The sequence below is a fragment of the Miscanthus floridulus genome, chromosome 11, assembly GCF_019320115.1.
Source record: "Miscanthus floridulus cultivar M001 chromosome 11, ASM1932011v1, whole genome shotgun sequence".
Taxonomy (NCBI): Eukaryota; Viridiplantae; Streptophyta; class Magnoliopsida; order Poales; family Poaceae; genus Miscanthus; species Miscanthus floridulus.
In genome coordinates, this window is record NC_089590.1 from 75427973 (window position 1) to 75448942 (window position 20970).

At 45.4% G+C, this 20970-nt stretch overlaps 2 protein-coding genes and 1 pseudogene across 3 annotated transcripts; 2 read left to right on the forward strand and 1 right to left on the reverse strand.

Annotated features, from left to right (window-relative positions):
* Nucleotides 1-704: 704 nt before the first annotated feature.
* Nucleotides 705-5088, forward strand: LOC136491243 (uncharacterized). 2 transcript variants are annotated; one of them, XM_066487491.1, is made up of 13 exons: nucleotides 705-834; nucleotides 915-1222; nucleotides 1606-2135; nucleotides 2217-2306; nucleotides 2384-2623; nucleotides 2772-2993; nucleotides 3096-3402; nucleotides 3494-3813; nucleotides 3899-4002; nucleotides 4089-4183; nucleotides 4280-4356; nucleotides 4438-4540; nucleotides 4725-5088. In XM_066487491.1, exons 2-12 carry the CDS (start codon nucleotides 952-954, stop codon nucleotides 4537-4539), a joined length of 2358 nt encoding a protein of 785 aa, XP_066343588.1. In that variant the 5' UTR covers nucleotides 705-834; nucleotides 915-951; the 3' UTR covers nucleotide 4540; nucleotides 4725-5088. The 2 variants fall into 2 exon arrangements, with proteins under 2 accessions (XP_066343588.1, XP_066343587.1); XM_066487490.1 differs by having other exon boundaries at nucleotides 4755-5088.
* Nucleotides 5089-8329: 3241 nt separating this feature from the next.
* Nucleotides 8330-9306, forward strand: LOC136491245 (trihelix transcription factor ENAP1-like). The gene has a single exon (XM_066487493.1). The coding sequence runs from the start codon at nucleotides 8470-8472 to the stop codon at nucleotides 9091-9093; it is 624 nt and encodes a 207-aa protein (XP_066343590.1). The 5' UTR covers nucleotides 8330-8469; the 3' UTR covers nucleotides 9094-9306.
* Nucleotides 9307-9440: 134 nt separating this feature from the next.
* Nucleotides 9441-15915, reverse strand: LOC136491244 (cationic amino acid transporter 6, chloroplastic-like; annotated as a pseudogene).
* Nucleotides 15916-20970: the final 5055 nt, after the last annotated feature.

Genomic DNA, 20970 nt, shown 5'->3' on the forward strand with positions numbered 1-20970 from the left:
GTGTGCAGTATAATTATAATTATCTTTCTTTCTCATACGTTCTTTCCTTATAACATTTTTTAAATAGCTAGGAAATCTATTAACTTTATTTGTAATTGTAATTTCAAATATATTATTAATTGAGAAAATATGGATGCTTTTATTTATTTATTATTATTTATAACCATAACCATGTAAGTTTAAATATGGTATTATACTTTTTATTAGCTTTTAAATATATAATGTATCTTTTATTAGCTTTTCTAGGCACATGCTTCCAATCAAATGAACTATCTTATAACTTGTCTAGCCAAACAAGTACTCCAGGCTTTCTTTGAGGCCCTAGCCCAGCATGTTTGCTTGTATATGATCCTAGATTATAAGCTAGAACATTATTTTTCTCTCGTCCATATCATTTGCGACGAAACGAACGTGTTGCTAAGCGCGTGTTTAGTTTTCATCCAAATTTTCAAAAAAGTACTACAGTAGCCATCACATCGAATCTTGCGATACGTGCATGAGGCATTAAATATAGACGAAAAAAACTAATTACACAATTTAGTTGAAAATTGCGAGACAAACGTTTTAAGCCTAATTAGTTCATGATTAAACACTAATTACTAAATAAAAATAAAAGTGCTACAATAGCTCAAGTTCCTAAATTCAAGGAACTAAACACGCCCTAATTAGCCCAATTTGATAAGAACGCGATTCTCCCCGCGGAAAAAATACGTAGGCCACTCCAGGTCGCCAGGTCTCCGTGTCAGGTCACCGCAATCCAAAGCCGCACCTTTCGCCTCCGGCGCTAGGGTTTCGCCTGCCTCCCAATTCGATCCGCGAGTGCACCAGGACCAGGTACGCCCCCACGATTCCACCCTCGGCACCCAGATTCGGGCTCTGGTTCCCCTAAATCTGTGTTTTTTCGTGGTGTCCAGGTGATCTCTTCCCCTTTGGTCTGCTGTGACGTGGGAGATGCCGCCGAAGTCTAAGAGGGGTGGCGCTGCCGCCGCGAGGAAGGCGCCGGGGGCGAGGGGCCGGATGGGGAGGGCGCAGGCTGCTGCGGAGGAGGCGCCGGCTGTGGAGGAGATGAAGGCGGCGCCTTCTGAGGAGGTGAAGGTCGCCGAGGAGGCCCCGAAGGTGGTGGAGGAGCCGAAGCGGCAGCCCTCGCCTCTGCTGCCGCAACAGCTGGTGGTGGAGGAGAAAGGCTCCGATGCCGCGGCCAACGGTGCCAACCGGGGCGAAGGTATTGTTTCTGCTCCTATTTCGTGCATAGGTCGTGGACTTCTGCTGTGATCTGTCCTGCGGCCTCAGAGATTTAGATTATTAGTTGTAGCATGGCGGTTGTATTATGCAATAATCCCTATTATACTTGGTGGAACATGAACATATATTTTGGCCATTCTATTGATGACAAGCCCAGGATATTTATTTTGATGCCTGTGGCCATTTGGCATTCTGTTTTGACAAAGACTACTATAGGTTTTACTTAGTTTGAAATAGAACAAAGAAGATTATGTGTTTGTTGTAATTATGGCTGATGGGCTCTGCTCTATATGGGTCAGATATTGTTCACTGTTTTATCTTAAAATAAGCTGATGGGGGTGTGTCTTATGCTCAAATTTTTAGATGACGGAGTTGCAAAAGAAACATATGAAGAAGAGGACAAAGGCGAACGGCTGGAGTTTGAGGATGAACCAGAATATGAAGAGGAGGCTGCTGTAGACTACGATGAGAAAGATTTGGAGCAGTATGAGGAGCAATACGAGGATGGTGATGAAGAGGTGGAGTATACTGAAGATGTGGTTGAAGTGGAGACAGATATGGTGGATGAGGAACTTGATGAAGGTGGTGATGATGGGGAGGGGGAGGGATACGAAAATGCTGACGAAGAACATCATGTGGATGTGGATGATGAAGAACATAATGAAATGGTCAAAGAGCACCGCAAGCGGAAGGAGTTTGAAGTTTTTGTTGGTGGGCTGGATAAAGATGCAACAGAAAATGACCTTAGGAAGGTTTTTGGTGAAGTTGGTGAGATCACTGAAGTTCGTCTGATGATGAACCCTGTCACAAAGAAGAATAAAGGCTTTGCCTTCCTGCGATATGCAACTGTAGAGCAAGCAAGGCGTGCTGTTTCAGAGCTAAAGAATCCACTGGTTGGTCTTAAGATTGACTATTTTATGTTTCTGTATCCTTTTCACAAATGGCTTACATGTTTTATTTAATATATACTCCAGGTGCGGGGTAAACAATGTGGCGTTGCTCCAAGTCATGACAATGATACACTCTTTGTCGGCAATATCTGTAAAACATGGACAAAAGAACATGTATGACAATTGAGATTTGTTTTTGTGATTTTCATTTGCTTCTTCACTGAAGAAATAACTTGTTTTGGCTTTTGCAGTTGAAGGATAAACTGAAGAGTTATGGAGTTGAAAGTTTTGACGACTTACTACTGGTTGAGGATACTAACAATCCTGGGATGAATCGTGGCTATGCCTTGCTTGAGTTTTCTACTCGACCTGAGTCAATGGATGCTTTCAGGTTATTGCAGAAGAGGGATGTAGTCTTTGGAGTTGATCGTAGTGCAAAGGTTTCCTTTGCTGATTCCTACCCTCAAGTCGCTGACGAAATAATGGCACAGGTGACTACTTATTTTGTACAGTAATTATAACTTAAAAATCAATCATGAATTGCCCATTAACACGTGTACCCAATAGTTTCTATGTATCTACCTGATCTGTTTAAACTTTAAAGTTGTTGCATCCTGATTTATGTTATTTATGATTCAGGTCAGAACTGTATTTCTTGATGGCCTTCCTCCCTCATGGGATGAAGACCGTGTTAAGAAATATCTCAAAAAGTATGGAGCTATTGAGAAAGTCGAACTTGCTCGAAACATGCCAGCTGCCAAGAGAAAGGATTTTGGGTTTGTTACATTTGATACGCATGATAATGCTGTTGCTTGTGCTGAAGGGATAAGTAACTCTGAGATTGGTGAAGGTGATCACAAGGTGTGTTTTACAAATTGCAACTATATTTGCAGTGTCCATATAAATATATATTATGTCATTGTGCAAGTTTTTTTTTGTAATGATTGCAATTTCCCGATTCAGGCAAAAGTAAGGGCTAGACTGTCGCGGCCACTACAGAGACCACCTAGAATGAAGCATGGATTGAGAGGAAATTTTAGAGTCGGGCATGGTGCCCCACGAGGTGGCCGTTTACCGTATGCTCGTGCTCCTCCACCTCGCAGGCCTCCGCCACGTCTTGTTCGACCTGCTGTTAGTCGCTTACCACCCCTCAGGAGCCATCCATTGAAGCGGCCCATAGATATTAGAGATAGGAGTCCTGTTATGTCAATGCCGGATAGAGCTAGGCGTTTACCTCCTCCAGAGAGAGCTTATGACAGGAGGCCCCCAGGTTTGCAGGCCTTATATGCAACTGAATCATTTGTTTTTCAGGGCAATGTATTATAGTTGTCTCACTTCTCCCACAATTTGTTTATGTACAGCTCCAGTTTATCCGAAGAGAAGTCCAAGGAGAGAATATGGGAGGCGTGATGAACTTCCTCCTTCAAGGAGCAGAGCTACGATTGATTACAGCTCTAGAGTTCCAGTTGATAGACGTCCCTCTTTGAGGGATGATTATTCACCCCGGGGATCAGGTTATTCAGACCTAGGTCCTCATAGTGCCCCGCGTCTTTCTGATAGACGAGCTTATGCTGATGATAGTTATGGGGGGAAGTTTGACCGGCCTTTACCGGCCTATAGGGAGGGCCGTGGCCGTGATTATGACACCATTTCTGGATCAAAGCGTCCATATGCAGATTTGGTGAGTGCGGTTTATTTGTTTAAAAATGCCCAGGCCTTGAAGTTTGGTTCTCAAATCAACTTAATCATTTTAATGTTCTGTCAAGGATGACGCGCCTCGGTATCAAGAAATTGGTGTTCGTCAGTCCAAGGCACGCTTAGACTATGACATTGGCAGCAGTGCTCGGTATGGAGATGCGTATAGCGAGAGGTTGGTGGACTCGAGACCGAAGTCTTTTCTTTTCTTTTTCGCCTAATCATTTATTCTATTCAACATGCTACATTTTATCCTCATAGGCCTGGACGACCACATGCGGGATATAGCAGCAGCCGATCTATCCCTGGTCATGATTCAGCATATGGCAGCAGCCGTCATAGCATGAGTTATGGAGGTATATAGTCTTTGAAGCTCTGTTATTTTTTAGGGCACCTTTAGCCATGCTCTTATTTTAATTTTCATAATGTCAATTTTCATTCTACTCTTGCAGGTTCTGCTAGCAGTGCTGATGCTGGTGGTATGTACCCACCGAGTTACAGTGGTAGCTATGGGTCTCGTGGATCTGATGTGAGTATGAAATACATCCAATTCTACTACTAACTTTTTATTTGGGATTCCTGAGTTCATTTGAATTTTGCATTTGGGCAGGTTGGTGGGAGTTCATATTCTTCGCTTTACTCCTCGGGCCGCAATTTGGGTAGCAGCAGTGGTGGCTACTATGGAGGTAGCGGTTCCAGTTCATATTACTAAGGTGCAAAATCAAATCTTTCCGCCTTTCCCGAAGTTTGTTTCATCATGCTTAAATTATTTGTACCGTCCCTCATCTCTATCACACATGCACACATCATGGTGCTATTGTTGGGGATGAGAAATGTTTCCCCTTGTGTATCAAAGATGCGGGAAGTCCAGAACCATAAACTACTTTAATTACACAGATTTGGCATCACCTCGTCTTTGTGGAACAGATTTGGCATCATAGGACGTTGGTGTAGGCCCAGCATTTTATGGAGCTCCTTGATTTAAGCCCTACAGATCTGGAAAAGAAGTGCCAAGCACCCAAGTGAGGCAATGTTTTCAAATAAGACATTTCAACGAAGCCAGACCATCGAGTTGGTTGAAGCAGTAGTCCTGAGGATGTTCTGGCTTGTTTATGTAATGTAAGGATTTGCTTTATCTGGTCAAGAGTTATGAACATAAGAGCCAGATATGGTGTTTTAAGTGTTTCGACATGTTTACTTCCAGTGTTTCTATAACGTTATTGAGACAGAAATGGAGTGTTCTTTGAGGTAGTTTCTGCAATTCAAGGTATTTGGGGATTACATCTTGTGATGTGCTGGCAAAGATCAGGCTTACAAAAGAAGCTTTACAAGGAGTGCTTCTTGTAAGGCTGTTAGTTTCTGAAAACCTTCCCTTCTCTTCTCTAGAGGATCAATAATTGCCAAGACAGAATGTTGATTGGTCAGACTTAAATTCTGGACTCCTATGTTGCATTCCAGGTACAAATGGTTTTATCGGTTGCCAAAATTTGAGAGAAACCGCTTGTGTGGCAAAAATTTCCCCAAGCAGTTACTTTGGCTTCTCCAAAGTTTAAGATAACAGAACTTGAAGCAAAAGGACATTTGAAATTGAGTATAGCCTTGCAATACTATGACTATATAGAGCACAAGGCATCAGGTAAATTTAACAAGCAGTGCCAGTATTGAACACCACCCTGGTTTGATCACCCACCATTTATGAAATTCCTTTGAACTGCTTTATGGAGTATGGATTACTAACAATTTTGAGATTAATGGGTTTTGGATGATTGCAAGCTTTCAAGAATCTTGCTGGAGGCGTAACACACTGACTGGTCAAGTTACAGAAAAAGTATGATTTGTCTGACACCATTAATTTCTATGACATAATTTCATAACATAGTTTGGACCAAACATGTAGCTCAATATCCTCACACTTAGTCTTTAAACCCACCATATGTGTGATATGTCTTATCGGTCTAATTTGTGATAGCATGTTTGTTTTGTGGATCATTTTTACCAAATGATAACTTACTTCGCCAACTTTATATAAGTTGAAGAAAAAAGGCGTGCTTTGTTGCTGTGTTTTGACAGTGACTAATTCTGCTCGGCATCCTGCAAAGTAGCTGAAAGATGACTAGTAATATCAATACCCCAGCTATACAGGCCGCAGAGAGCTTAAACCTGAGCTTAACTTATAACTTCTGGTGTCATCCTTCTGTGAGGTTTAACAAGGAAACCTCATGCACTAACTTTGGATTTACTTGATCAATTGAGCTAGGGATAATAACGCTATTGGATCCTGAGGTCAGACTGTCAGAGACAATTTCGTCCTTGGAATTGGTTTTTGGAGATAACCTAGTGATGACACTGAGTAGGATGAAAGATCAATATGTAGTTTCATGAAGAGGCTGCTCTGAGATGGCTTTTGCAGTATTCAGAAACACATTTTTGTGAGCTTATCGATGTACTTTGAGGGCCATTATTTGTTACTTATGTGTTAGTAGTTACTGGAATAGGACTTCATGAGGGAAAATGATGATGGTATTAGATCTAGCAGAACTGTTGATTGCCAAATGTGCACAGAAGGAATACTTTATGCAATGGCATCAATGAGTTTGATTACTGGGGGCCAGAATGTGTGGGAATCAGCACCTGCTGGTGCTGCCTGGTTTGGTGCTCATTTGAAAAAAGGGCAAGGAGATTATTTTTCCTTGATGGGGGCAAGGATGATAGGTCTGAAAGCAGCGTGGCATGGAAATATTTTTCTTGAAAAACAGTAGGCACAGGATTAAGTACAAGAATATTCCATTCAAATTCTGAGTTGAAGGGTCTTGAATTTTTCCCCTCTTGCTGGAGCAAACCCAAGGATCTAACACAGTTTAGTCTAACTATTTAGTTAAGTATTCAACATAAAGATATTTTGGAATCACAATAAGTTTTTTTTTTGGAATTGTAACTTTGTAAGGCTGCACCATTAGTCCATATCAATTTGACCATCTGAAGGGCATAATTTCCATTGTTTTTTTTTTTCTGTTATTCACATGGTATTTTAGTAATGTTATTATCAAAGCAGTTGTTGATGCTACCATTGCTGTTTTGACGCTGTTACTTGCTTTTCATGCTAACATGGCTTCAATGTCATCATTGTTTTTGAGCCCTTTGAGAATTGTAGCCACCAGCATGCCTCTCCAAAGACGTGGGTCAAGGTTCAAACCTGTAGTGGTTGCTGTCAAAAGCAACCAGATTTCTTAACTCTTGTGTGATGTTGTAGTGCTCTCTAGTTTACCAATTTGAGCTTGTAAATAACACTGTAGGCATGAACGGAACCAAATGTACAAAAATATAATGAACTGCTCATATAAAATGTCATATGGAGATATACTGGCGTTTGTCCCGCGTCGTCCGAATTTGTTTCCAATTTGAGCTTGTAAAGAGCACTGCAGGCATGAAAGGTACCAAATGTACAAAAATATAATTAAGTGTTCATATGAAATGTCATATGGAGGTATACTGACGTTTGTGACGCGCATGTGAATATGATAGTTTTATTCTCGGTGGTTGTGGTCATATTTGGCTATACGTTGGACTGGCGGTGGGCTGTGGAGGCCAAGCTGGGCGCTGCCCGCGCATTGAATTTCCATCTTCCCGTGGCCACGCCGTGCAGCTCTGTGCGTCTGGCCTTCAGGCCTTCCGACCATGTTTCTGATGTTCTTGTGTGTGATGGGGACTGCCTCATGGTCATGAGAGATGGCCATGGCCGATCATGCCGTGTCCTCGTCACCTTGGTGCCCTACGTCTTGGCTCGATGCTCAGATGGGATGGAGGCGATGGTGGTGCGCGACTGCCCCGTCGCACACTCTAGAAAAGTTCAGCTGACGGCTCCATCGCCCAATCCTTGTCTTTAGTGAACTGTCGTTGACATGCCGGCAGCTCTCGCTGCCTGATATTTTCTACTATACGCATTGATGCGTTCCACGCTGCCGGCTGCAGCACGCGACCACCTTTACACCCGGATGCGGGTACGCGGCACGTCACATCACGTCGCCCTTGTGGTGTGGCCACGCCGCGTCGGCGTCGGCGTCGGCGCCCCCGTCGCTTGGTCACACACGGACACGGCCCCTCCGCGCACGCCGAAGCCGCGCCGCGAGTCGCCTTGCCGCTGACGCACCGCTACCCCCAGAGGTGGGCAGGTCGCACGCGCCGCATGCCGCCGTGCGCGGCCAATCGCACGACATGACGACCACCGCTCACCGTCCCCGCTCCAGAAGCCAAATTCCATTTCGGCCCCGACACCAAAACATAATTACCAACAAGAGGACTCAGGAGACGATTGGAGTCCACGGGGGCGGCCCACCCGTGATCCGACGGCCGTCGCGCTCGCTCCCGACGCATCGCAGCCGCCCAGCAGCCGAAAAGGAAGGGGGACGGAAGCCCACCGCGAAATTTTACGAGTCGCACGTCCCGCGCCGCGCGGGGTGTCGGTCAAGGTGCCCCCACGCGCCGCGGTTGGCGCCGCCGCCGCTGCCGCCCACCGCCGCCCGCGTGCGCCCACCGCCACCTGTTGCCGCCTAAGGGGAACGCCTCCGTTATAACCCACAGCACCATCCATGCCGTCCTCCACCACCGCTTCACCATCCCCTCCAGGCCCACCACCACCACCACCATGGCCTCTCCTTCCCCTCCTTCCCCCGCCCGCGCCTCCGGCCGGCGCGTGCCGCCCCCGTGCTGGACGACCGACGAGACCCTCGCGCTCGCGCGGGCCTACACCGCGCGCCGCCTCGCCGTCGGCCGGGAGCACCTGACCTCCGCCGACTGGGCCGCCGTCGCTGCGGCCGCCCCGTCCAAGACGGCCAGGCAGTGCCGCCACAAGGTCGAGAAGCTCCGCCGACGCCTCCGATCCAACCGCCGCCGCCCGTGCCCGCTCCTCGACGCCATCGACCTCCTCGACGGCCCTTCCCCGCCCTTCTTCTCCAAGTCCCAGTCCCGATCCACATCCCTGTCCTCGTCGCCGCCGCCGCCGGCGGTTTCTCCGCCGTCTCCCCCGTCCCCTCCCGCATCCCCGCCCAGGAAGAGGCGGCGGGACGATGCCGGGGACGAGGACGGTGTGAGCGACGTGGTGGGGGCTCTGAGGGCCATCGGGGAGGGTTTCCTGCGGGCGGAAGAGAGGAGGATGGTGGCCGCCCGGGAGATGCAGAGGATGCGGATGGAGATGGCGCTTCGGCACCTTGATGCACAGAGGAGGCTCATGGACGCGCTTGTCGGCCGCATCGTCGATGCCTTGGACTGAAGTGGTGGCACAAAGGTGTCTCCTCAAGGTTTCCTGCTTGTCCTCGTTGCATGCTGGCTTGCGAGTTTAGGAGTTTCTTAGTGCTGTTTATATGTAGTAGCTGTGATGGATCTGTGATGTAGTTGAAGCGGACAAGCCTTAGTGTTTTTTCAGTCTTGTATTTGCTTAAAAGGAGAGTTTCTTATGGATGAAGAAGTTGTCTTGCCTGTTCCACATCTGTTGACTACTTGCCTCCTTATTTTTGTTTTAAATTTGTTTGATTTTATGTTCTGATGATAGTAACATATAACTAGTGATAACCTAAGGATGCTAGAAGATTAGAGCATTGAGTTCTGATAACAATTGTGTTTTCCGGCCCTGGACTTCTAATTCCTAGAAAAGAAAGAACACAATTGTCATTGCTATATCACAGATTTACATCATAAAAAAAAACCTTTGCTACCTTTGCCCCTGTAACATATGGAAAATAATAAACTGAACTCAAGAAGCAAAATAATGAACTGGAGATTTTTTTTTCAGGGACTGTATTTTTTTCAGTCATTTGCTAGTGCCTCAACCTGTCAACTGAGGTCTGAGGCCAATAGTATCCTTTATATTTTTCATTTGAGATCCTGAATGAAATCTCACTACTGGGTTCCACTTTGCTGGTTGCACCAACCTATATGTTTGAGATAATCATGCCAAGGTTTCATTTTCAGTTACGTCCTCCCAGCAGTATACATCTGTTTAGTTCTTGTAGATTTTTTTGCTGTATGGAGCTGATATTCTGCATTCTGCATATTTAATTGGGCTACTGATGGAACTCAATACTCTGTGTATTGTATGTCTATGAAGAATTTCTTGTCCTGAAGTTGGATATCTCAATGACTGAATGGAAAAAGGGGGAGGCAATATTGGTTCTCAACATCCGCATATTAACATTCCTTGGGTCCATGATTGCTGCATCAAATATACATTTTGATACAATTAGTGGTACCGAAGCAAAAATCCTCAAGATAAGGTTGCACAGATTTCCCTTGAAAAGTGAGGCAAAAGTTTACACTCACCTCTTGTATGTAAAACTATTGGTAAAATTGAAGAAGTTGGATTCTACATGCTCTTCTTTATATAATGAGGTTATTCTTGAAAGACATGTTCCACTTGGAAAATTGCACGGTACAGAAAACGAACATGACTCTTAGCCACATGAATTATTTATGTTGGTTACGGATCCTTCATCAAGATGTGTGGCAGTGCTGATAGGCTGTAATCCCGACCTTCATTTTATCCTTTATTGACCACCTTTTCTAAGAAAATAACTTCTGTGGACAATATGTAGTGCCTTTTTTTTATTACTTTTATGTGCTTCCTTTTGCAACTAACAATTCTATTTGGTGAATAAGAATAACCATTCTCTTGTCGTTGGGTTTCTACTTTGAATCCTTCTCATCTCAGGACAATGTTTCTGCGTGTACATGTGTTTTGTGTACATGAATGTTCGCTACTGACAGTGGTATCTTTTCTTTCTTCTTTCTTTCTTTCTTTCTTTCTTTCTTTCTTTCTTTCTTTCTCATTTTTCAGGAGAGTCAACTTTTAGATGATGATTATAATTTGTCACATACTACTCATGTTTGCTATATGTAATTTGTTCTTAGGCCCTCTTTGGCAGGGCTCTGGCTTCTCCAAACGATGAAGCCAGGGAAAGCCACATTTTTGTGCTTTAGGCTTCTAGGCGAAAAAACGGCTTCGGCTTCATCATTTTTTGCTTGGTTTTGGCTTCTCAAGCCATTTTTGCATGTGCATGTTTGGCAGGGCTTTTGATTAAGCTGGTGGAGAAGCCCCGACAAAGCCCTGCCAAAGAGGGCCTTAGAGAGAAGGGAAAGGCTTTCCATCTATTAGGCTAGCTTTCTGCAGAGCTGCAAGTTTAATTACTTTGAATGACAAATCTGGGACTCTAGGTATTCTGTGGCCTGCTACAGTTCTGTTATTGTTCAGAAACTTCTTATCCAGTGAGAACAATACATGGGTACTCAAAATTTTCCAAGTATTTTATAAGTTTCGGTTCAGAACTGCAATCTAATAGTTCTGTTTGTTGTCAGCGGATTTGGTGCAGATGAAGGCACCACTAACCACTTAAGCACGGTCTTGGACTCACCATCAGAGTATGTGGTCCTTAGTATGCTGGTATCCAGTCCTTTGGCTCACTGTGCTGTTCGACAATTGGGTTACCACTTGAGATGAGCATTAAGAAATGAAAACTGAGGTATGCACATTGACTCGATGAAGCATGCTGATTTGAAAGCATGAATACGCTCCATGATGTTCGGCTTTACTCCCGCATTCCATCATGTGTGGTCCTTGAAATTTCAGTACAATTATGTATGTATGACAGCCATTGTTTAGGGTTATCCTGTATAACTATTTAAAAGCCTAGTCTATTGAATATTTTCATCTCATGAGTCCTACGTGTCTTGATAAATTGTGAATACGTTCTTCCTTAGGAATGAACTTGATGTATCTTTTGAAATTTATATGGAGTCTCTTTTTATTTATAGCATGAATACTGGTTATTTAGTTCTCAGAACTGAAATTGTCTGCTATGCTTCTTGTGAAAATTCTCATCTAGTTAGCATCTTTTCCTCGACCAGTAAGGTTAGAGGATGTGCTTGTATGATCTATTTGTTCTTGGTGAGGAACTGACATTTTTTCTCGAACACGCAGAAGAGTTAGTGTACCTTTAGGCATCAAACTCTATGGCATGAAAGGTGAATGGTATCAATGTGTTCATGTGTTAAAGCTATCTGAGACTCTGAGTGAATCCTTTCTCCATACTAATGGAAATAATGTGAGTGAAATAGTATCAGTAATTCTGAAGTCTGAACACAGAATATTCATTTTAGTTTTCTCTGTTTATTTCTCTCCATGTCATGAGTTAGACAGAAAAGCAAAATCATTAACTTTAGCTTCTCATGTTTCATTAACAATGATTTTTATAGACTACACCAGTGCTTGTACATTTTTTAGGACATACTTTCCAGTAAACTTGGATATGATTATCTTGTTTTGTATCCTCACTCCTGCTCCATCATACCAGCTGCAGGCGAAAGTAGTTTCTAGCTGGGGCAAGTCATGTTTGGTAGTTTCCTGCATTCTAGGGCGTTGTCATTTGTTGTGGTGAAAATAGATAGATTTTCAAATAATTGGTCAAACAAAAACATGCCTTGCACAATCCTGCATATGTACCTCGAGTAAAAAGTAACACATGCCAATGGTTTTGGGCCAATCAGAAAGCACAAAAGCAGGAAAAAGGAGGGATTAACCTAAAGCAAAAGACTCTTTTGCACCATCTTTAGGCCTGGGACCATCTCCAAGATGGCCTAATTGCCAATCTATTGAGCTCCAATGTAACTTCTGGCATACCCCGCCACTGCTAAGATATGTCCAGATTTGCCTGATGGATCATTGCATTGACAATCTCATTTTCTTCTGCGGAGTATGTGGAGTGCACCCCATAGCAGACATAGAAAACTATGATCACAAGGCTCCAGATGCCGAACCTCTGGTATGATCTCACCTTGAGAGTGGTTATCAGGAACACATTCAGGAAGACAGATGCAGCAGCAGGCCATGGCATTAGAGGGACCGACCACTCCAATGGGGGTCCAGTGATGTCCTGCCGTGCTGTGCAGTGGAAAATGGTGGTGATTGCTATGGAGATTGCCCCAAACAGTGTCATCCCCCATCGGCACCACCCGTCGATCTTCCTCGAGAGGGAGAAGCCGAGAGAGCTCAGCGTGAGGAGCAGCAGGAAGAGGAGGACATGCAGGGGCCGGTTTGTGCCGATCTTCACATACCGGTGGTAGATGAGTGCGTTGGCGACCAGGTAGAAGACCAGCAGGGTTCCGATGGATATCATCTCGAACACTATTTGCAGCTCCGTGAAGAGTGCTAATGATGCAGTGCAGAACCCTGGGCAAAGAAAGTGCTAGGCTGTAAGAATGTACTGCAAAAAAAAAAGGCTCTGGATTATCTAGTGACACATCTTTTCCGTTAACCAGTTAATGGAAATGGGACTTGTCTCGGGTGGAAAAAAAATCTAGTGACACATCTGTGACTATGGATATATCATTGCCAAGAGTTAATTTACATCCATTAAGACCTTGATTTTACTATAGTTAATGTATACTGATCTTAACATGCTCTACCTATAGAAACAATAAGTTTAACTCAAATTATGGGAGACACTGCTTGTTATGTGGACTTTGCCCATCGATGTTGGAAGCCCATATCAGAGCATCAAAGCAAAAGTGAGGCTAATCTAGTGCAAGAGGGGCAGCTTATTATATGGATCACTTGGTCTAGAGTAGGTTTATTTTGTAAGTTATCTTGAGACTCATAAGCCTAGCCTATGACTTTTAACTATTATATTTACTACTCCTACTTGCTTGTCCCTTTTTCTACACATGTATACCAATTCTCTTATCTCACTCTCTCCTTTTTTTTTCTGGGAATGATGCATTATGTATGTAGTTCTCTTAACACTAATTATGTCACCATTCCAACCATTTGGGAGTTAAAAGTTTCAGCAGTCTTGTTGGGTGTACCTAGAAAGATGGTGGCGTTCATCGGAGTGCCTGTGGAAGGGTGGACCTTGGCGAACCACAGCGGCACGAGACGCGCTCTGGAGATGACGCACAGGTACCTGGCCTGCCCCAGCATCGCCACCAGCAGCGACGCCACGATGCCCATGCTCGCGCCGGCGCCAACCACGCTGCTCGCCCACCTCCACCCCACCTTCTCCCTGAACGCCGACGAGAACGGGGCGGCCTCCGATATCTGCAACAACGCAAGGCACGTACGGTGAGCCGACAGCCGAGAACAGTAGGCACCGAGCGAGCGACCGGCCAGGAGCAACGCCTGCGTATGCATGCATGGTCACACCTCCGTGTAGGGCAGCATCACGCAGAGGGCGACGGACATGAGGCAGTAGAGCGAGGACACCACGAGCACCGAGCCGGCGATGCCGACGGGGAGCGCGCGGGAGGGGTCCCGGATCTCCTCGGCCATGGTGCACGCCGAGTCGTAGCCTATGTAGCTGAAGTAGACGATGGCGGCGCCATCCAGGACGCCGCGGACGCCGTAGGGGGCCAGCCCGTCCGGCCGAACGAGGTTCCTCGCGCTGCCGTTCCACAGGCCGGTCGCGATGATGAAGGCGAAGAAGAGCAGGTGGAACACCGTGAGCACCATGTTCAGCATCGAGCTCTCCTTGGTGCTGCGTGCAGCAGTTTGCAAATTAAATCAGGTATGGTCAATGATGCTAATATCTTTTGCAACGTGTGTTTTATTAATCTCTCTAGCTTAACGTTTCTTCCTTTTCCCCCCGAAGAGGCTAAACCTTGATTTCTTTTAAGTCAAACAACAGAGAACAATTCATGCACAGAATTTGTACTACTATACACTGTGTTCATCATAAAATATAGGAAGTAAGAACACACAGAACCCCATCTAAAGCAAGAACAAATGACAGTCTCAAAGAGCAAATAAAACCAAATTAAAGGCACAAGTTAATGTGAGAGTAGCTTGAAAATGGTAGACCAGCGACGGACATTAGTTACCTATAGCACAGGCATACGGTTATGAGGAGGATGAGCGCGACGGCCGGCACGTCCAGCGCATTGTACCCGTCGGCGATGCCGTCGACGACGATCCTCCACGCGTTGTGTTCCGTGACCCCGAACGTCGAGGCCAGGTAGTCCGTGAAGCTCCTCGCCACCGCCGCGTTCGACAGCACGTACTCCATCAGAATGTTCGCTCCGCCGAAAAACCCCACGAACTCGCCTGACAAAATAGGATTAGAGAGGGGGCTTTGTGTTGCATTGTCCTTGTACACTCGTACTTGTCCTTTAATTTATTAGGACATCAACACATTTTACGGTACACAAATTTGACCGTTACATTTCATTCAAGTGCATGTTTTGTTGATTATTGTTTCAAAAAAAATGTTGTTGATTACAAATCCAATCTTAGCTTGTCCTTTTTGAGAGACAGATGCAACTGATTCTTTTTAAACGTACAGTAGCACCACTTTTTTTTTTAAAAAAAAATTGCCGGAAGAACATGGACAACATCTAGGCACGGTTAATAATCTCATAAGATTTCGGTCGTAGTTTTTCAACAAGAACAATATATATAGCAGCGTGAAACCATGGCGAGAAGGAAAGAGTAACCTACCGAACGTTACTCTGAGGTAGCTGAAGGCACCGCCGGCGACGGGGACGCGCACGGAGAACTCGGCGTAGCACAAGGATGACAGCAGCGCGGAGACGCCGGCGATGACGTAGGACACGAAGACGGCGGGCCCCGCGGTGTCGTGCGCCACCCTCCCCGTGGTGACGAAGACGCCCGCGCCGAGCATGCCGCCGAACGCCGAGCCCCACGAGGTCGTACCACTCGAGCCGCCGCTTCATGCGCGGCCCCGACCGGTCCCGCACCTCGTTCAGCTCCTGCGCCGGCGTCCACGTCACCAGCGCCCTCCTGCGCAAGCCGGTGCGGCGTCTGCGCTATCGACAGCAGCACGTCGCGCAGCGCCATTGGCACGCCCCTAGCTATCTTGATGACTTGCTGGGCTCTTGGTGGCTCTCGGTTAATTTCTCTCTTCTCCTCCTCCTCTTGCTTGCTCTTGGTGGCTTGCGTTTTCTTGATCTGTGGCTGTGGCTGGCTGGGTGGACGTAGCCGGGGGACGATCGAATCGAGCTCGGCTACTATTTATACGAGAAGAGAGGATGGCATTCAAGTTCTTGGCCACTCGGACGGTGGGCAATGAAGTCTCTGTGCTTGTCCAGCTTTTTGGCGTACTGGCCTCACCCTCGCGAGCTTAGCTAGCCAACCCAGCACCAGAAGATGGATGCTTGCGTCCGTTAACTGGGGAGAACCTTGCCTACTGGCTAATGGAGTATCTAGCTCGCATGGTGGAGGACAGGAGGAGCAGCTTCAGAATTAAGTGCCTGTCTCTTGTTGCTGCTCGCTCGCCCTGCGGCGACCTCTGGAGCTCAGTGTGTGCGCGTTCCTGTCCGGTGCCAGGTGGACAGGAGGAGCAGCTTCAGAATTAAGTGCATGTGCATGTGCATGTTCACCCCGAAAAACACTATACGCAGAGCGCACGCACATGCCAACACAGCTGGAGTTGCTGAGAGGCTTTTCTAGCTGCAGCCTGCAGGCTGCTGCGCGAAATGCTGCTGTTCTTGTCCCACTTCTCAGAGAAGTTTGAAAACCTTGGGGCGAAAGATGCTAGTAGGTTTACTTGGGCTGTGTTTACTTCGCGAATTTTGAGAATTTAACTAGTGTAGCACTTTCATTTTTATTTAGTAATTAATGTTTAATTATGGACTAATTAGGCTCAAAACGTTCGTCTCGCAATTTCCAACTAAACTGTGCAATTAATTTTTTTTCGTCTACATTTAATACTCCATGCACGTATCACAAGATTCAATGTGATAGCTACTGTAACACTTTTTGGGAATTTGGTTGGTAACTAAATAAGCACTTGGATAAAATATGGTTGCAGATTCAGGCCTTGTTTAGATGCTATCCAAATTCCAAGTTTTTTCACTCTCTCTCCATCACATCAATTTCTAGCCGTTTGCATGGAGTATTAAATGTAGGTAAAAAAATAACCAATTACACAGTTTAGTTGGAAATCATGAGATGAATCTTTTGAGCCTAGTTGGTCCATGATTGGATAATATTTATTAAATAAGACAAAAATAATACTATTTATCGGGTTCACTTTTTTTTTTGCAAAATGAACGAGGCCTCAGGTACATATTCTCATCACTTCTGCATTTACTTAATCTTGTACACACAGCAGTAGCTTGCTGCTGGTACATATGCAAATGTGCTGTTTCTGACGGCTCCTGCATTTTCTATGCTGCTCACACATGGCACAGGGATTCAGGCTTCCAGCAGATAAATGCGGATGGATCTTGTGGCTGTTTATAAATGGCGATGAAATCTGTACTATGATGTGGTCATGTAGAGCACAGATTCTTGTACCTCTGATATTGACACCTAGCCTTGAAGGTAAGATTTATACGGAGTAGTGCTTTACTGGAAAGCAGTGTGAGGTCAAATCTACATGAGCCCTACAAGGAGACCATCAGACCATCAATATACTAATGACCATGTCCTAGGCAGCAGCAGGTGCACGAGCATGGTGACGTGTTGATATGCGATTGGCTCTCCGCGGAGAGCATGACTCAGGCACTGTCATCTGCAGGCTGTGATTACTTCAAATTCAAAAAACAAGAAGCTGCAGGTTGCTCCAAGTTGTTATCTTTTAACAGCCTGAAGATGTTGTTTTGAGTTTTGTCTCCTGCAAGTAGTACCAGGCCTTGTTTAGATGTCATCCAAATTCCAAGTTTTTTCACTCTCTTTCCATCACATCAATTTTTAGCCGTTTACATGGAGTATTAAATGTAGGTAAAAAAAATAACTAATTACACAATTTAGTTGAAAATCACGAGATGAATCTTTTGAGCCTAGTTGGTCCACGATTGGACAATATTTGCCAAATAAGACGAAAATAGTACTATTTATGAGGTTGATTTTTTTTGCAATCTAAACGAGGCGCCAATATCAATGTGCAGTTACTAACTTTCAATTAAAACAGCACCAAATGCAAGAGCTGAACTGAAAGGTGAGAAAATGCAGAAATAAATTCTAGAAATTAGCAAACGTTATATGTCAAAAATCATTAAGTATTGCAACATCCTGAACCAAATCTTGAACCCAGTAATTAGGAAAAGTTACTTTGAAAATTTGGCGTGCCAAGGTACCTCCCAAGATAAGATTTTCCTATGTTTTTTTTTTCAAAAAGGGAGTTATCCTAACTAAGGATAACCTAGCTAGGAGGAACTCGGACGAGAGTAAAAGTACTGGTTTGCAGTAGCTTAAGGGGTGTTTGGTTCCATGGACTAAATTTTAGTCCATGTCACATCGGACGTTTGGATGCTATTTAGGAGAACTAAATATGAGTTAATTATAAAACTAATTACATAGATGGAGACTAATTTACGAGACGAATTTATTAAGCATAATTAATCCGCCATTAGCACATATTTACTGTAACACCACATTGTCAAACCATGGACTAATTAGGCTTAAAAAATTCGTCTCGCAAATTAGCCACAATCTGTGCAATTAGTTATTTTTTTCGTCTATATTTAATATTTCATGCATGTGTCCAAACATCCGATGTGATATGGACTAAAATTTTCCTGTAGGAACCAAACACCCCCTTAGAAACCATCCAACATCACTTTTCTGAACGGCGCTACGCTTAATTCATAGGCCCTAATTCATATGGCATGCTTTGCATATCGTATTTGATACGGCCCGTTCGGATAGTATGGTTCTGGAGAAATTTAGATGGTTTGGAGGAATTTTGGAGGAATTTGTGAGAGAAAAATAATGTTCCGGATAAAAAAAGAAACGGATCAAGCCAGGTTTAAGAGCACGCGAACGGAGCCTTTGGTAATTGGTGTAAATAAGGGGACAAGGAAATTAATACTGTATTTCTAATAAGAGTAGGTGCTGTCTGTTGGGCACTTTGTTGGCTCTGAGAAAAGATTGTATTTTACAAATGCAAGCCTAAAATGTGTTTACACGTGCTGTTTAGGGAAACATACTGGATCTGTTTGCTGGTTGGTTTCTGGACTGGCTGGTGCTGGTTTATTGTAAGAGAAAAATATTATTGACTGACTAGTTTGGACTGGCTGAAATCAACAAGCGAGCAGACTAACTAGCTTCAGTTATGAGCAATTACAGCTTGGTGACGACGAGAAGGAACGTTGTATTCAAGCCTGACGTACCTAGAGGCTGCGGCTATGCCTTTTTTCCCCCTCCCATGGATGATCTTTTATGTTTAGGATTAAAGATTAATTTTGTGGGTGAGATTGTGACTGTGAGTTTGGTTTACCTTGTTTGGGAGTGTAAGAGAAACTTGTAAATTTCGGCCTGATTCCTCTTCTAGGAGGGTAGAAGCCGGATTGTATTTCTCTCCATTATCTAAAAAGAGGTATGTCAGGCATTAGACGATTGAGAAGTTGGGGGTAGAAACTGTATTGAAAGTGAGTAATGTTGATCCTGATTGCCCTGCACAGATAAGCAACTAGTCTACTAGTACACACACACTCACTTACTATGGTTAGAGATAGAAGAAGAGATTGAGAACAGCGCGCACACACTCAGTACAAACACCAGCGTGGACCGAAACCCTGCCCTTTGGTTTGTGGCAACTGAACTGAGTATTCCATTGTTCTTTTGATGGAATATATACAACTCTAACTATACCTCTACCAGGTACATAGTTGTTGGCCAACTACCTACTCCTGAGTACAAGAGTATACCAACTACCTACTCCTAAGGTACAGGGTACACCAACTATCTACTCCTAAGGTACAGAGTATACCAACTACTCCTAGCAGTACAAAGCTTACCTCAGCCCACTACCAAGGCATAGCAGATGTAATAGCTACCAACTAATGTACTAGAGGTGGCCTATTGCAATACTGCTACGGCTACAGGAACTGATCGGCAGAGCCGATCAATCCCCAATTCCCAACAGGGAGTGGTCGCCCGAGCCGACCAGTCTCCAACCAAGGAGAGAATCGGAAAAGCAGATCATGTTTAACAATTCTTTCCCTAATCCTGCTGCTAGCCTGATGTCTTGACCTCATCCATGCCAATCATCTTTCTCAGCTCCATGAACCGCAGGCGTCCGAGTGACTTGGTAAGGATGTCAGTGAGCTGTCTACCGGTCTCGACAAATTCGATGACGATCTACCCTCCATCGATGTAGTCTCGGAGGAAGTGAAACTTGATGTCGATGTGTTTGCTCCGGTCGTGGAGGACAGGGTTCTTGGAGAGGGCGATGGCGGGCTGGTTGTCCACCATTAGAGCTGGCGGGTGAGCTTACTCATCGGTCAGCTCGCCCAACAACCGGTGCAGCTAGACAGCCTGGCACGCCACCGTGGCCGCTGCGACGTACTCTGCCTCACACGTCGATAGCGCCACGATCTTTTTGCTTCAGCGACTGCCAAGCAATGGGGCCGCTCCAAAGAAGACGAGCACGCCGAAGGTGCTCCGTCGCCCATCAATGTGGCCTGGCATGTCCGCATTGCTAAAAACAGTGAGCTCCGGCTCACCTTCCTTTGCCTTGGGGGTGCCTCACTGAACACCGTGAGTCGCAACCCTCCCTTGCCGCCACTTTTGGGGAAGATGATCGCTTGATCGAGTATCACCTTGACGTAGCGCATCAACCTTTTCACTGCCGACCAGTGATCTTCGCGTGGGTTCTCCATGAAACGGCTGACGTACCCAACCGCGAACGCAATGTCCGGTCAGGTATGAGTGAGGTAGCGTAGCCCGTCGACGATACTCCGGTAGCGTGTCGCATCCACCTTCGCAGCAGTGCTGTGCTTGCTCAGCTTCAGTCGCTCCTCTATTGGAGTCGCGCACGGCTTGCACTCCGCCATGCTGCCGCGCTCCAGCAGCTTCTGCGCGTAGGCACACTGACCCAGGAAAATGCTCTATTTCCCCTGCCTCACCTCGATGACGAGGTAGTAGGAGAGCGTGCTGAGATCGCTCATCTTGAAATGAGCCGCCATCTCACGCTTGAAATCGTCGATGTCCTCTGCTCGTGCTCTAGTGATGATTAAGTCATCCACGTACACGTCGTTGATGAGCTCCTCCTTCCCCCATCGCTACGTATAGAGCGCGTGCTCTGTAGCGCAGTGAGTGAATCCAAGCTCGCCTAAGGTGGCGTCGAGCTTGGCGTTCCACGCCCGAGGGGTCTGCCGCAGCCCATAGAGCACCTTGCGTAGCTTGAGCACCATGTGC